The sequence below is a fragment of the Gigantopelta aegis genome, chromosome 6, assembly GCF_016097555.1.
Source record: "Gigantopelta aegis isolate Gae_Host chromosome 6, Gae_host_genome, whole genome shotgun sequence".
Classification (NCBI taxonomy): domain Eukaryota; kingdom Metazoa; phylum Mollusca; class Gastropoda; order Neomphalida; family Peltospiridae; genus Gigantopelta; species Gigantopelta aegis.
The window spans coordinates 87,544,401-87,562,023 of record NC_054704.1 but is presented as its reverse complement, the minus strand read 5'-3'; the positions used below and the strand labels follow the sequence as shown (position 1 = coordinate 87,562,023).

At 39.6% G+C, this 17,623-nt stretch overlaps 1 protein-coding gene across 1 annotated transcript in view; it reads left to right on the top strand.

The window, feature by feature from the left end:
- Positions 1–1,571: 1,571 nt before the first annotated feature.
- LOC121375995 (methyltransferase-like protein 7A) overlaps positions 1,572–17,623 on the top strand; it is a 29,955-nt gene continuing 13,903 nt past the window's right edge. Inside the window, exon 1 of the mRNA XM_041503747.1 lies at positions 1,572–2,452. Within this exon, the coding sequence (XP_041359681.1) occupies positions 2,234–2,452 (219 nt within the window). The 5' untranslated portion in view covers positions 1,572–2,233. The remainder of the gene's footprint in view (positions 2,453–17,623) is intronic.

Sequence of the window (17,623 nt, the reverse complement as noted above, 5' to 3'; positions counted from 1 at the left end):
GAGGAGGAGGATTTACGGCAAATGAGTCGAGCTCACAAACAGCGTGTATAGTGTGTAGTGTGTATAGCCTATTGTCGACAAAAACAAATTATAATTTCATTTCAAAGAAGTTGGGGTGCTGTTAACCTCTACACCTTACTCCACCCACACCCCGATATTTGATCCGCTAATGTGTATACTGTTAATACTTGGCACCCACAACGTGCTATTATTGCAGGATTATTTCATGATGTCCTGGAACATGTTTCGAACTGTGTGATTATGTATTTAACACTTTCATAACTTAATGAATATAAACAAAGCAGCCCATGCCTCTCTTTCACGATGTCCTGAAACACGTGTCGAACAGTGCGATGACGTATGTGTTTAACACTTCCATAACTAAATGAATATAAACAAAGCACTCGTCACTCCGTGCCCCTCTTGCACTTCATATTTATTTCCAGTGTTCTAGTGACATCACGTTTGCTGACGTAATGTGGTATTTGTTGAGTGCTTTACGGTAAACTGGCCCGTTTCTGGAAATGCCGAAGGTTTTGCAAACGGCAGACAGCTGTTTTAGATGGGACGTATTCTGAGTTGCCCACAGGTATAGTATTACAATAGGCAAAGGGTTCCCTGCCAGTGATAACGAGATTTGCACCAACACTGCGCTTACCTTGGCTTGCGAAACACTCATTCCCTACTCGGCGTTTTGTGATGGCTACTGGTATCTTGAATAGCCTACGGTAAGATAGTATGTATATAAATCTTTTAAGCACACTATTTGCAATAATTTTTCTATGTGTTGTAGCTTTTTTATATATATATATATATATATATATATAGAGAGAGAGAGAGAGAGAGAGAGAGAGAGAGAGAGAGAGAGAGAGAGAGAGAGAGAGAGAGAGAGAGAGAGAGAGCATATACTATATAAAAACAATGTATTGGGTACAGGGACTTCTAATTACAAATAACAAACATATTGCGACTACGAGAAAGATGATATATGCATATACATGTAGTATCATGTATATATATTGTAGGCTCATAGGTCACAGTATTAAAATAGAAACAGATTTAAAATTGTAAGTAAAAATTGTGAGGCCAAAAGCTAAGTGAAATTTTACCTACTTTTGTTTATTTCAAAAGGTGGTCAGTTTGACACCCAATAGCCGATGTATGTTTCGTGGAGTGTCGATAAACATTCATTCATTCATTCAAAAGGTAGTCAATATGTCCACAGTCGGGGTTTTTTTCTTTCTTTCCATGATGAAATCGATTTTATTATTTCTTCCCATTTCTCTTATTTTGTACTTTATTTCATTTTTTCCACTAAACATTTTGAATTTGTTGCTATGTGAACAATAGTGTACCATGGGCCTAAAATGTGGCATATATATTAAAATTACCTTTTAATCAATCCCATATTAAGGGTTATCGGTTGTTTTTGTTGTTGTGTTTGTGGTGGGTTGTTGTTGGGGGCCACTCGATATATATATATATGTATGCACGTACGTATATATTGCTAAGATACACAATGAAGTAATAAATAACGTATAAATGGCTGTTAAATGTTAAAAAGAAAACTTAAGAACTGACGAAACGTTCACGGCATCCGCCCAGCGTCAGTTATTCGGGAATAATCGGAGTTAAGAATGATTTATTACACACCGGAGCATGTATGCACATCAAATGAGGCAACAGAGCTTTGGTGCTGACAAATAATATGGGCTTTTTTTCAGGTGTGAATAGAGCTAAATAGACCGCCAGAAGAGACTCAGTCTACCACATTTTGAGCTGTGTAATTAATGCACGTCAACGTCACCGCAACCTGTTTGTATAAAACGAAATTGTGTTTACGATTGCGTGTGAGCTTTCATCTGCTGAATAACTGTTACTGAGGTTTGTTGTTCAAAGATTTACATTTAACATTTTGTTTAATATCAACTATTGGAGTTTGTGATACAAATCGTCTATAGAATTCGAATATGGCAATCAGTTCGACAAAACTGTTTTTAGTTGTTCTGGTAATTGTGGTGATATTTGCTCTATACTTGAGGAACAGGTTCACTCCACAGTATGCCAACAAAATATGGAAATGGGTAGATGAGCATATGCATTCTGCGAAAGAGAAGCTATTCTCTTCAATGCCTAAACTCAGAGAAGACTTAAACAGAGACTTGAAAATTCTTGAAATAGGCTCTGGGGGTGGCATGAACTTCCGGTACTACCCGGAAGGTACTCAAGTCACATGCGTCGATCCCGATCCGGAAGCAAAAAAGTTCCTAGAGGAAAACCTCAAACAGTTCCAAAATATGAAGATAACCTAACGGATTATATTTGTGGCAAAGCTGAACAGATGTCACAATTTGCTGATGATAGTTTCGACGCCGTCGTTTGCACGTTGGTTCTGTGCGCCGTTGACAACCCCGAGGCAGTCGTCAAAGAGATTAAGCGAGTCCTACGACCGGTAAGAGCATCATAATTTATTGTTTGTGCAGTTGGGGAGCGTAGATCGGTCAAGTGGGCCCATTAGGCTACTTGTCATTCCAACCAGTGGTCCATAATTGATGTAGCAAAAGGCCGTGGTGTGTACTATCCTCTCTGTGGGATGTTGCATATAAAAGATTCCTTGATGCTAATCGGAAAGAGTAGCCCCTTGCGTGGCTGCAGCAGGTTTCCTCTCATTATCGGTAGTCCTTAACTAAGATAGGCGCCATAACACCCGTAATTATAATGTGTTGAGTGTGTTGTAAAATAATACATTCCTTCCATGATTTTTCTTTACCTTAGTTTGACACCCAATAACCAATATATATTTCATGCTGGGGTGTCGTTAAACATTCATTCGTTCATTCCATGATTTTTTTTATGAATTGAAACAATCATTTAGTCTAAAAATGTAGGATCGAACACGCTCGGCGGATCTGTTTGGTTTTCCCCCTTCCCACCCAGTGCCTCACGAGTATGTGTGAAACGTGCCTGTAGAAGACCCTTTGCAACAAATGGAAAATATAGCGGGATTTCTGTGAAGATTGTCAGAATATTTTCAAATATTGTAGTCCAATAGCCGATGTTTAATTAATGTGTTCTAGTGGTATACTTCCTTTTCTTCTAAAGAAGGATCCTATGCCGCAATGTGCTATGGGTGGGTTAGTGTACCCCGACGGTCTTCCTCAGACCAACGAGTATTTTTTGCGTTTATTATTTGCGCGCGCTCTCTCTCTCTCTCTCTCTCTCTCTCTCTCTCTCTCTCTCTCTCTCTCTCTCTCTCTCTCTCTCTCTCAAATGTTGAATAAAGCTGTGATAGTCACAGCTGTTTTAGTGTAATATTTTACATGGTTGTAAATCATTCATTAATTCACATGAAATCTAGCACCGTCGGTAGAGCGTTCGTCTTAGGTTTGTAATCGTATGTTCTTTTTTTGTAACGACACCACTGGAGCATATTGATTAATTAATTATCGGCTATTGGATGTCAAACATTTGGTAACACGTGCTAACACGTAGTAATCACAGGAAACCCGCTACATTTTTGCTAATGCAGCAAGAGATCGTTTATATGCACTTTCCCACAGACAGGAAAGCACACACCACGGCCTTTGTCCAGTTGTGGTGCACTGGTTGGAATGAAAAAAAAATCGAATGATTGAATCCCCTGGATAGAACCATTCTCTAGTTGTTGTTTTTTCCTATCCCAGCCAGTGCCCCATGACTAGCATATCAAAGGCCTTTCTGTAGGGACAGTCCGTATAAAAGATCCCATGTTACTAATGAACGAAATGTAACGGGATTCCTCTAAAACTACAAGGGGTGAGACGTAGCTCAGTGGCAAAGTGCTCGCTTGGTGCGCGGTCAGTTTGGGATCGATCCCCGTCGGTGGGCCTTTTGGGCTATTTCTCGTTCCAGCCAGTGCACCACGACTGGTACATCAAATATCGTGGTATGTGTTATCCTGTCTACGAGATGGTGCATATAAAAGATCCCTTTCTGCTAATCTAAAATAGTAGCCCATGAAGTGGCGACAGCGGGTTTCCTTCCCCAATATCTGTGTGGTCCTTAACCATGTCTGACGCCATATAACCGTAAATAAAATGTGATGAGTGCGTCGTTAAATAAAACATTTCTTTCTTTCTTTTTTCCTTCTAAAACTACAAAAGGGATATCAAAGGTGGCCATTTAACACAGTTAGCTGCATAATACACGTCAGCTGAAAATAATTTAGATGATTTGGGAGAATAAAAATGTGGCCTCTTAACAGGTGAATAAAAAGATATAATTTTTGTTGAATAACGAGGAAAGTATGCAAGTACGAACTCTTTTAGCACCTTGTTCAAAATGAGTTATGGATGTCCCACGTGCAATACTGCCACAAAAAAACAATGCTTTTAGTTCAGCCAGATCTATTGCATGCAAATGGTTATATATCTGTTTGATCTGCTTGCGTTAACTGCTTCAACAGAGACCGTCGTGTTAAAATGGTTAAACAGCACACTAAGATCCTGTATGTGAATAACTAAGCGGAAGAAACTCAGTGGTAGAGCGCTCGGCTGAGTTACGATCAGTTATACGATTGATCACCTTTAACGAGTTACTTTCCGCTGTAACCAGAACCACACAAATACGGTGGTTTGTCTCCTCTGTTTTTTGTAGGACAATACTTTTGTGCTGGGGTGTCGCAGGAAATTGAAATATACCATAACCGTCACTTCTAATTCATAACAGTTTAATGGTCAGGTGTCTTCTTTCATTATTTTTTCTATGATTTGAAGGACAAAACGGTTACCATATTAACAAGTCGTATTTGAGCACAAGGCAGTCAAAAGAAAGTTTTGACAATGTCATGGCTGCCATCGTGATCCACTGTAATATAGTCTATAAAAGTGGACTGTTTGCAGGAGGACTGCCATTCTCAACACTGCAAATTTAAACCTGCACAAGACGGAACTCTGGATCACTGTTTTAAACTGAGGTGATATCGTTGGGGGGGGGGGGGGGGGGGGGGGGTATATGCAAAAAGGCACGGCGTAGGGTTATAGTTATCTTAACAAGAACAAACACAGGTGCAAACGAGAAACATTAGTAGAAGTGTAAAGAGTGTAAACTGTTGATTAATAGTTATGGTAGCGTGTAAGGGATAATATCCGAAATATTTGTAAAGGTGGCCGAGTGGAAGGCCTGCTTAAAATATTGAATGATAACGTGTTTAAGTGGTTATATCCGACATGTGTTCAAGAATAGTATAATATACGAAGGTGTTTGATATTCCAATAGTGGAATACTGGCAGTGTCTAATAATATAGCAAGGTGTTTCATATTCCAATAGTGTAATAGTGGTAATGTCCAATAGTATACTAAGGTGTTTCATACGGCAATAGTGGACTACTGGCAGTGTCTACAGCACCCGGTGTTCTTGTGCAATCCGCATTCAAAGTACTAACACGATCTAGGATTGATCCCAGTCGGTGAGCCCAATAGGTTATTTTTCGTTCCAACCAGTGTCCGCATCTGGTGCAACAAAGGCCGTGGCATGTGCTATTCTGTCTGGGATGGTTCATAGTAGATACCTTGTTATTCTGAAAAGAATAGCCCATGGCTATATATACTAAAACGCAAAAGAAACGCAGGTTCTCATTAAACTGGATATAAAATATAAAAAATACAACACTAAATGCGGATTTCAACATTTATTTTGGAGCCACTCCAATTCTGCACACATTGGTGTTGGAAATTTTGGAGTGAATTCATTTTTGGATATTGTTTCATTTCATAAAGTAGGGGTGGGGTCCATGTTAACAAATGTGAAAAAGACGATCTGTAGCATTGTTAATGTCAGTATCGAGTGTGACCACGGGCATTCAAACAGGCAGTACAACGTCTCCTCATTGAGTTCACAAGCCGTTGGAAGAATGCCTGAGGGAGTGTGTTCCATTCGTGCACCAATGCTGCCTCCAGCGCCTGGAGATTCTGAGGATGTCCGCGAGTCTGCAGGCGACGTCCGATTTCATCTCAGACGTGTTCGATAGGTGCCATGTCCGGTGATAAGGCCGGCCACGGCAACGTTGGAATGTTGTGCTGAGCCAGCAACGCCTGTGTTGCCCTGGCCGTGTGAGGCCTGGCATTGTCTTGCTGCAGCAAGCGCACACGTGGGTGGGCAGCAAAGAAGGGAACGACGTGGTTGTTGATGGTGTCATTTTGGTACACGGCGGCATTAACTTGTTGTCTGAAGACATGAAGCTGTGTTCTGTGGTTGAATGTAAACCCACCCAACACCATCAGACTACCCCTGCCCCATCGGTCGGCCTGCAGAACGCAGCAGTCGGAGTAACGTTCATGTCGACGTCGTCATACTCGGATTCGGCCATCAGCGTTGGAAAGGTTGTAACGGCTCTCATCCGTAAACAAAACTTGTTGCCACTGGACACGTCGCCATTGTTGATGTTGTTGCGCCCACTGTTGACGTCGTTGGCGGTTACGGAGTCCTGCTGCCCTCAGACGGCGGCGGGCGGTATCGGTGGACACTGGACCACGTGGGCCATGCACCTGGTGAACGGTGTGAGTTGCTGGCATCATCCGATTCCTAAGGTGGGTAACCCGGATGTACCGGTCTTGGGCTGCGGTTGTTACCCTCGGGTGGCCGGTGCGTGGTCGATCGTTCACGGATCGAGTGATTTGGTGACGTTAGGAAAGTCGTGCGACTGTCGAATAATGGCATCCCAGTTGGTTGGCTACAGCAGTACGAGTCTGTCCGGCGTGCAACATCCCGATGGCCACCCCTCGCTGGACTTGCGTCAGTCGCGGCATTTGGAAACAAATTGATTCTGTTGTCTCCCACCACACAAATTCAATTTATGCGATTAAATCCAAGTATGTCGGCTTTTAGAGCATTTCATTGAGCGTGTTTACATTGGGTTCACGATACGGGTGATCCATCACGTGTAAATAACGTGTTTTGAGAATCCGTTACGTCACTCGGGTAATAAAATTGACACGCGGGTGGGACCGCGGTGTGCGTGAGTGCCATGTCCGTTAGCACCGTTCAGGTTCAATTCCACCAAAGATATTGCTTTAAAAGGTGTATTTCCTTCTCATTGTCAGGACCTGCATTGGGTGCATCGTTTAATAAAACCTCTTTTTTTCCTTTTCTTTCAAATTACTAACATCGGTCTCTATGGTGTAATGGTTAAGCCATCGTCCATAAGGCTGTAAGATACTGGGTTCGCATCCCACCAAGTGTCAGTTTAAATAGACTCTATACAAATGTCTTTCTCGGTAACGATTGTTAACTCGTCCTGGCAGATAACCGAGGTGTGCTCAAGGACAGTGTTTGAACCTTGATTGATCCAATTACGAAAATACAGTTAATTGAAATTAATCGAAGTATTAACCATGCCCACCGTTTTGTAAATTCTTTATTTACCGATGTTGTCCGTTTGAAATATTTACTATGTGATAGTCACAGATTGTTTCTGGCAGTTCTGGCATCCGTTGCTCTATTGACCAGCCTCGGTGGAGTCGTGGTTAGGCCATCGGTCAACATGCTGGTAGGTACTGGGTTCGGATCCCAGTCGAGGCATGGGATTTTTAATCCAAATACCGACTCCAAACCCTGAGTGAGTGCTCCGCAAGGCTCAATGGGTAGGTGTAAACCACTTGCACCGACCAGTGATCCATAACTGGTTCAACAAAGGCCATGGTTTGTGTTATCCTGCCTGTGGGAAGCGCAAATAAAAGATCCCTTGCTGCTAATCGAAAAGAGTAGCCCAGGAAGTCGCGACAGCGGGTTTCCTCTCAAAATCTGTGTGGTCCTTAACCATATGTCTGACGCCATATAACCGTAAATAAAATGTGTTTAGTGCGTCGTTAAATAAAACATTTCTTTCTTTCTTTCCGTTGCTCTATTGATAGATAATATCGGAATTGATGTGAATTGTAAGCTTTATTTTAAACAACAATACAAAAAACACCAATTGATGAATTCGGACAAGATATTTTTTTATATCAAGGTTAATTTTAGTCCATTATCATGTAAACTGCTGAATCGCATTAATTTCTGTTATTCTCTATGCCAACACGTGGCTGATTGCGTGGTTTTCCTATGGCTATCTTACCTATCATGGAAAGCTGAAATGTCAGAGATTGTATCAGGAGAAGCTGTAAGGTTGCACCTGCCGGCGTCCCAACTGCCAGATGTTATCATGATTTCCTGTGGGATGGATATCCCTGACCAGAATGTAGATGGTGTGTATTTAATGACCAGTCACTGATGTCTGTTGTTCCAGTGTTAACTTTCAATCATAGTCATTGCAAGTCTGTTGTGAAAATCCTCTAGTTTTCCCCGAGATTGCGGGTTCTAGTGCTACCCGAAAACTGTTCCTGGCCTTGTTTGAAGAAAAGCTCACCGGAAGCTTCAACCTCTCAAGGTCATGATAAGGTTTCCTCTTCTTTTTTTCCCCCCTTTTTTTTCTTCTTTTCTTTCTGGTTTTTTTTTTTTTTTTTTTTTTTTTTTGTCACGGACATGTTCATATTTGATTCATAGGCAAAAGCAAAATGTTTTTTCGGGAGAGAGTGCAACGTTTAAAAAGGACACCTTCATTATCTGTATGGCAATCTTCATCTGACCACGATATTATATGACCCCTAAAAACTAAAATAGTAATAATTATTGCATTCATTTGATAATCCGACGCCATATAACCATAAATAAAATGTGTTGAGTGCGTCGTTAAATAAAACATTTCCTTCCTTCATTTGATAAACACTGGATTTTTAGTGGGGGGGGGGGGGGGGGGGGGGCACTCCAGCACCTTTCCCAGAATCTACGCCTGTGATTAATCTAAACTTTGTTCCCATATATACCCAAAATCATTAACATTTTCAAAATCATATCACTGCATAAGGCAGTCGATAGAAAGCGTGACAATATGACTGTTCTCATGACTTGCTGTTTCACAAGTACGAGAACTTACACATTTAAAACTATACATCTTCCCTATTAGGAGGACTTCCATTTATTTAGAAAAATATTCTCAACAAGACAGATTGGAAATTTAAAGAGTCCTGTTAATATGCACTCATAAATCTCTCTTCAAACGGGACCGGTGTCGTGGCAGGCCATCGGTCTACAGGCTGGTAGGTACTGGGTTCGGATCCTAGTCGAGGCATGGGATTTTTAATCCAGATACCGACTCCAAACCCTGAGTGAGTGCTCGGCAAGGCTCAATGGGTATGTGTAAACCATTTGCACCGACCAGTGATCCATAACTGGTTCAACAAAGGCCATGGTTTGTGCTGTCCTGCCTGTGGGAAGCGAAAATAAAAGATCCCTTGCTGCTAATCGGAAGAGTAGCCCATGTAGTGGCGACAGCGGGTTTCCTCTCAAAATCTGTATGGTCCTTAATCATATGTCTGACGCCATATAACCGTAAATAAAATGTGTTGAGTGCGTCGTTAAATAAAACACTTCTTTCTTTCTTTCTCTTCAAACGGTGATGATATCAGATGTTCGCAAAAGGTGAGCACCAGAAAGAAAAAGTAAAGATTCACGATTGACTCTGTTATCCCAACAATTGGCACATCAAACGTATGTGTTGCTGTCTATGAGGAATAAAGTGCATATAAAAAAATATCTTGTTGCTGTTTCGGGAGTAGCTTATGTGGCGGTAGTGGGATTTCTGCCTCTGGACTAAGTGTGGGAAATAACGATAGTATTAAAATGTGTTGAGGTGTTGTTAAACCGATAATCCTTTCCTTCCTTGAACCTCAAGCCTGTACGTATGCCTGCAAAGAATGTTGTGTGATGTGGCCGTTTCATGTGGGCCAATACGAACTGGAAAAGACGTTTTGTTTAGATTGCACCGACAAATGCCACGAGGTAAGACTGTAATATACCGTTGACATTTCGGAAAGCTTTCATAAGTATACATCTACCAAGCCATGCAGCACACCGCCAGAGCGTGCGCGATACCACTTTTCCTTTTATGCCCCGAACCATTACGAATCATTTATGTAAGAAAATGCCTCCCGGTCCAAGACTTGTCTGCACGTCGGGTGTTCGTCTGCTCGCGTGTATCTGTTTTCACTTGTATCTTCACTTTGGATTTGTGATTAAATTCATAATTGTATGTGTTATTATTTCATTCTCATAGCAACAGTCCTTCGAACTAAATTAACACAATCTGCACACACCTATATACACATTCTCTCTCTCTCTCTCTCTCTCTCTCTCTCTCTCTCTCTCTCTCTCTCTCTCTCCATTTCTGTCTCCATTTCCAGTTAGTTTCCATTATTCATTTGCCATGCAGGAACGTGTGCAAAATGTTTATCAGGGGCACTATATTGTACTGAGCGAAGGTTTTACGGGGTTCGAGCCATGCTTTCGAGAAAAACTATTTTTAAAAATTCGCTTGAGTAGGGGATTGACCCCCGAATGAATGTTTAACGACACCCCAGCACAAAAATACACATTGGCTATTGGGTGTCAAATAAAAGTAAGTATATGAATATGATTATTTACATCAAAAATAAGATATATATATTATATCATTTTGTAACAACATTTAAACTTAATTCTAGGTGGAACTTAAAGCATTCTATCACATATATGTTACCATATATATCGCTTTTCTTCGGCGTCAGATGGTTACTCCAAAATGTGGCACAGTCAGTGTACACTGGAAGTGCTCAAACTGAGGAGGAATGTCCTTTAAAATAAAACGCGCCTGGCATATCTTCAGACTTTTAACCGTCAATGTTACATTTGAGCAAGTCATTGACTTGATATAATTTCACTGTTTTTCATCAGTTGCCAGCGAGTGTACACATATTTGATACATACCATCAGCTATCGGTTTCAAGCTTCAAGCTTGCTCTCAGATCGTGCAAATGTCAAGGTAGCAGACAAACTTAAAGCTATAATCTCCAATATATTTGTATCGGTTAGAATAGAGTTTGTACATTAACTTTCTGATCTTCGCACGCCTGTTGAGGCCCATTTTGTAATAAACGACCCATTTTGTAATATGTACCCATTTTGTAATAAAAAACGACCCATTTTGTAATATGTACCCATTTTGTAATAAAAAACGACCCATTCTGTAATAAACGTAGGTACCCATTTTGTAATAAAATCGGACCCATTTTGTAATAATAAATAGGTGCCCATTTTGTAATAAAAAAATGCCCATTCTGTAATAAAGGCTTAAAACGTCAGATTACAACATAGGTATAGGCCTTTGTTTAATATATACAAAGTGAAATAATATTAAACTTTGTGTTTAGATTTATGTCGATGGTTCTCCTGGGATACGAAATTTCTAACGCTAACCCCTAAATATACATTGTTTTCTTGTTCCAACCAGTGCTATTCGGTTGGGGTATGAAGAACCAAGTATGTTCTACAGCTGTGTATCAAAAATAGTAGCTTGTGTGGGTAGTCTGTATCATAATTATCGGAACAGCAACAGCTGATTAAAATACTTTGTGATGTTAAAGAAGCATACATTAAAGATTTAATTAATATTGATAAGTATATTAGTTTGGCATACAAATTATAAGTTAAGGCACTCTCTTGTCTAAAAGCATACTAGTTGTCACTTTTCTTTTATACTGTTTGTGAATGTAATACATTTATGCATGTAGGTAACATTTAGTTTATATATTTCATTGTATTATTACCTAACATGAAAACCAAAAGCGTGTAATTGATGAATATAATAATTGAATTCTCTTGTGCGTTTATACATACTGTGTATATATGCTGTGCTGATAAGCTTACAGCTTAAAGCAATAAAATAATTGAATTGAAACACATATACATTTAAAACAGGAGATGATTATTTTGTTGTGCATTGATTATACTCTCCGTATGGATGAACATTTGGATCCTAGCTAAATAATACAAAGGTGAATGAATACATATACACAATCCAATGAATGCATATGACAAGGTTTTTTTTTTCCCCATGAAAATTTTCATTATTCAAGGAGAACTTTCCTTTGTTAGAAACGATAACAGTTTGGCTAACAACTTTCAGTTCTTTTGCAATACAGGTCTGTCTGTCTGTTTCTCTCTCTCCCTCACTGTTTCTCTGTATGTCTCATTATATCTGTATCTCTGTCTCGGTTTCTCTCTGCTTATCTGTCTGTTTTTCTCTCTGCTTGTCTGTCTGTCTGTCTGTCTGTCTGTCTGTCTCTCTCTCTCTCTCTCTCTCTCTCTCTCTCTCTCTCTCTCTCTCTCTCTCTCTCTCTCTCTCTCTCTCTCTCTCTCTCTCTCTCTCTCTCTCTCTATGTGTCTGTGTGTCTATCTTTGTATTTATCTGTGTGTGTCTCTGTGAATATATAGTTTTGAAAACAAGGGGTTTTTTTCCTTGAAAAGGTTCATTATTCAAGGAGACTTTCAGTTCTTTTCAAAACATACGTTTATTTTTCAGTGAATTCATACATTTATAATAATATTTGTGTTTTGTTGACTTCAGGAGGAAGTATCTGTACATGCTTATAATTTATGTAAAAAATAAACCGGTTTTGATACACAATGTTCCTTTTCGAAATATTATTAGCACATTTATGAATTAACTTAAATAGTTCCTATTGTCATGCATAAGGGATAGTTCATGTTCAGTTACTACGATTTAACATTTCCTGACACTTCTAGTGTCTCACATGGTATATTTTTAATCTATGGGATCGTTCAATTAGTTGTGCAGCAATTTATTCAAATACATCAAATCTTATTCAAAATTCTGTAATATTATTACACTGTATATATTTAAAATGTTCATATTTATGGGATTATTAGCAAATGTACATAGAAGTTTAGAAAGAAATATATATATATACCTAATATTGCCGGTAACCATAACAAAAGAAGAATAAGAATAAGAAAGGCAAGTGTGGGTAGTTGTATATATATATATATATATATATATATATATATATATATATATATATATATATATATATATGCATTCAAGACCGCATTTGAGCACATAGTCAGGCGGCAAACTAAAGTACAGTGTAAGCGGTAAATCGGTTAATGGACAGTACCTGTACACAATAATTGTATAATTAACTTCCACAACCATCGGCTGAATGATCACATGTGTTTTATGTGTATTGTTCACTTTCTCGTGGTGGGTGGGGGATGGGGTAGGGCGGCTGGGGTGTCTGGGGAGGGAGTGTTAGTGGGAAATCACTTTTGACGGATACTAGTTTAAGTGTATTTCAGCTTAAGTAGTTGTTGATTAAACCCACTGTTTTTAATCAGCTGCTACGGCTTTTACAACACATTCATGAAGGTTACTTTCTCTTACACATATCTACACTTAGATTATAATGTAACAGTCGTGGCGTAATGGGGGGGGGGGGGGGGGGGAGAAGGAACTGGTTAGAACGGCAAAAAGCCCAATTGATTTGTTCACCGAGGAGGTTCTATCCTGTTACCCAAGTCCCCCAGGCGAACGTTCAACCGATTAAGCTAGATCCCGCCCCGATCATGATAGATAATACCACACGATGGGTTACGAAAAACAGCAAGGATATTTTATATGCACTTTTCCATTGTCAGGATAGTACATACCAAGGCTTTTAGTATACCAGTTTTAGGGTATTGGTTGGAACAGACAAAAAACCCAATGTGTGTGTCCACAGAAGTTCGATCCTGCGATACAAGCACCTCAAGCGAGCGGTCTGGAGTAATGGATGAACGGACAAACTGAATAGGTTCACTTACAGAATCAACCTTAAGACATATTCGTACCCCTGACGAACTCCCAACCACTGAAAAAAAATCTAAACACAAAGTTTAAAATTATTTTAATTTGTATATATTTAACATCTATGTCGTATTCTGACGTTTTAAGCCTTTATTACAGAATGGGCATTTTTTTTATTGCAAAATGGGTACCTATTTTTTATTACAAAATGGGTCCGATTTTATTACAAAATGGGTACCTACGTTTATTACAGAATGGGTCGTTTTTTATTACAAAATGGGTACTTATTACAAAATGGGTCGTTTTTTATTACAAAATGGGTACATATTACAAAATGGGTCGTTTATTACAAAATGGGCCTCAACACACGCCACTGGGGGCGGAACGTAGCCCATTGTGCTAAATCTCGTTCCAGCCAGCGCATCACGACTGGTATATCAAAAGCCGTGGTATGTGCTATACTGTGTCGGATGGTTCATATAAAAGATCCCTTCCTACTAATAGAAAAATGTAGTGGGTTTCCTCTCTAAGACTATATGTAAATGTTTGACGTCAAATAGCCGATAAGGGGGCGGGATGTAGCCCAGTGGTAAAGCGCTCGCTCGATGCGTGGTCGGTCTGGGATCGATCCCCATCGGTGGGCCCATTGGGCTATTTCTCGTTCCAGCCAGTGCACCACGACTGGCATGTCAAAGGCCGTGGTATGTATTACCCTGTCTGTGGGATGGTGCATATAAAAGATCCCTTGCTGCTAATCGAAAAGAGTAGCCCATGAAGTGGCGACAGCGGGTTTCCTCTCTCAATATCTGTGTGGTCCTTAACCATATGTCTGACGCCATATAACCGTAAATAAAATGTGTTGAGTGCGTCGTTAAATAAAACATTTCCTTCAAATAGCCGATGATTAATAAATCAATGTATTCTAGTCGTGTCGTTGAACAAAACAAACACTACTATTTGGCCATAGATGTTAAAGGGACATTCCTGAGTTTGCTGCATTTTTTTAGTTGTTATCGACTAAGAGAGAGATTTTAACGATTGTAATTATATATCAAATATATTTTTCTGCACAATATATTAGTGGCTGTATAGTAAACTTGTTTCTGATCGTTCTAATATTTGTACTAGGTTAAATTTCATTTTATTTCCTAAAAAAAAAGAAAAGACGAAATCCATTTTGGGCTTCTTACAAATATTAAGACGACGAGAAACACATTAAATATACAGACAATGATATTCTAAACAATTTTTTTTATTTAATATGTAAGTTTAATCGTTGAAATATTTTATTAACCGGAAACATCTTACAATGCAGCGAACTCAGGAATGTCCCTTTAATTTTAAGTTCAATTCTCCATTTTAAGCAGAGCGCTATTTCGCTGTTTCGTGTTACTAATTCTTTAAAGAAACATGACGACAGACATAATTATGTGAATGTTTAACGACACCTCAACGCTAAAAACAACGATAAGGATTTCTTGTTGTGAGGACTGCCACTCCACAGGACGATCCACCCTTTTTACGCGTAAAAAGTTAACATTTATTTTGTTTAACGACACCACTATAGCACAATGATTTATAAATCACCTGCTATTGAACGTTAAAGACTTGGTAATTTTACCATAGTCTTAGAGAGGAATCCCGCTACATTTTTCTATTAGTAGCAAGGGATGTTTTATATGCACCATCCCAGACTGGATAGCACGTACCACGGCCTTTGATATACCAGTCCTGGTACACTTGCTGGAACGAGAAATAGCCCACTGACAGGGATTGGTCCCAGACTGACCGCATATCAGACGAGTGCTTTATCACGGAGCTACGCCCCGCCCCCTTTCTACTCGTAGAACGTTTATCCAGTACGGAATGTCTCCTGCAAGTCAGATTTGATAAGCTTTACAGTTTTATCTGATTAAATTTGTATTCTAAATTGGAATATTCAAACAGTATTTTGTATTTTATTGAAAACTAAAAAAAATTATGCTATCTGCGATCACTGGCCGTATACCACTAAATGTGTTAGCAATATATCTGAAGGCAGAGTGAGTAGGTAGTCCTATGTGCGCGCATTGCTAACAGATGCTAGTACGGTAAGGTGGCGTCAGTAAAATAGCCAGATATTTTCTTTGCCTATTTTTAGCTTGCTGTAGCGATCTATGTTTGATTAACGTGCAGTTAGCAAAGAAACGTGTTATTGTAGCTGTTCTGTTGGGCTCGATGTCTACCACGAGGTTGGATTTTGCCTATCTGTTTGGCCACGCCAGAAAACAATGCAAGAATTACTCTACAGTACGCAAGTCGAACTAATTATTCTCGTGCCATTCCACAGGCTGAAGGAGAAAGGTTTGATGTGAGGGAGTCCAAAATGCTCACCGTTCGCGAACATCTGGCATTATCACTGTTGCGTGGTGTGTGTGTGTGTGAGAGAGAGAGAGAGAGAGAGAGAGAGAGAGAGAGAGAGAGAGAGAGAGAGAGAGAGAGAGAGAGAGAGAGCACCACTGGGGTTCTATAAACATTACGACGAAAAACTGTGTAAATTTTAATATATTGCCTATATGTCTTTATGAATTTGTAGGTTTTCTTAGTCTAATTGTCGAATATGTTTGTGAATATCGTTTAGTGTTAATTACGTAATAAGGATGTTCATCAAATGATAGCGTTTAAATTTGACCCCAGGGCAAGATAATTTATAACTTGGTTAACTTTCGGTTAAAGTTCCTTTAATTGAATATAGTATATAAATTCTTTAATGGACGATTTTCATATTTGGATACTCAAATATGACATAAAATACCCGTTTCTGTTTTTATTTGAATAAAAATGTTTACAGTTATATTTATGAGCGTGTAAATGTAACTGTATTTATATTCTTTATGATCACTATCGGCGTATTACTCATTTTGGTAGATAGGCTACTACTCCTCGCAACCTAGCCCGAGTACTCTGACTGTAAGAGAGCTAGACGGACATTTGGACATAAACACGCTCTCATTACAGTCAGAGACCAACCTATGTCTTTTTTTGGCAATTCCTGACTACCAAACGGTAGGCAACGAGTCCCGCTCTAATACCACAACAATCCTATGTTTGACGTCAAATACCTTTACATCAATCATTTTCGAGTTAAGTGATACAAAAAAAATCCACATATTAATCACTAATACACTTACTACAGAAAGAAACCCGACAGCACCCACATTCAGCTACGCTTCGTGACACTCCGTCGCAACAATTGCAAAGCTCGGCGATCTATTTCGAGACTGGGCGATTCCGCCTTGTGCAGCAGTTACAGGGGTCATCTCATAAGAGGAGGCAGTACGTAGCACATACTTTTGCCGTATCCTGTCGATAACACCCCAAATGTATCCTTCAAATTCAAAATGGAATCAATAATGTGTAATTGTTTTGGTTTAATGACGTAATGAAATCCAAATTCATCCAAAACGGCATTAGCCAACTCTTCCATGTTGTAACTTCGCTTGATATGAGACGGCCCCTGTAACTGCTGCACAAGGCGGAATCGCCCAGTGCGCGATCACGTGGTCTACGTCTCGAAATAGATCGCCGAGCTTTGCAATTGTTGCGACGGAGTGTCACGAAGCGTAGCTGAATGTGGGTGCTGTCGGGTTTCTTTCTGTAGTAAGTGTATTAGTGATTAATATGTGGATTTTTTTGTATCACTTAACTCGAAAATGATTGATGTAAAGGTATTTGACGTCAAACATAGGATTGTTGTGGTATTAGAGCGGGACTCGTTGCCTACCGTTTGGTAGTCAGGAATTGCCAAAAAAAGACATAGGTTGGCCTCTGACTGTAATGAGAGCGTGTTTATGTCCAAATGTCCGTCTAGCTCTCTTACAGTCAGAGTACTCGGGCTACTCGCAACCCAGAGTGAGTGCATACTGCATAGCTATCAACAAAGCATT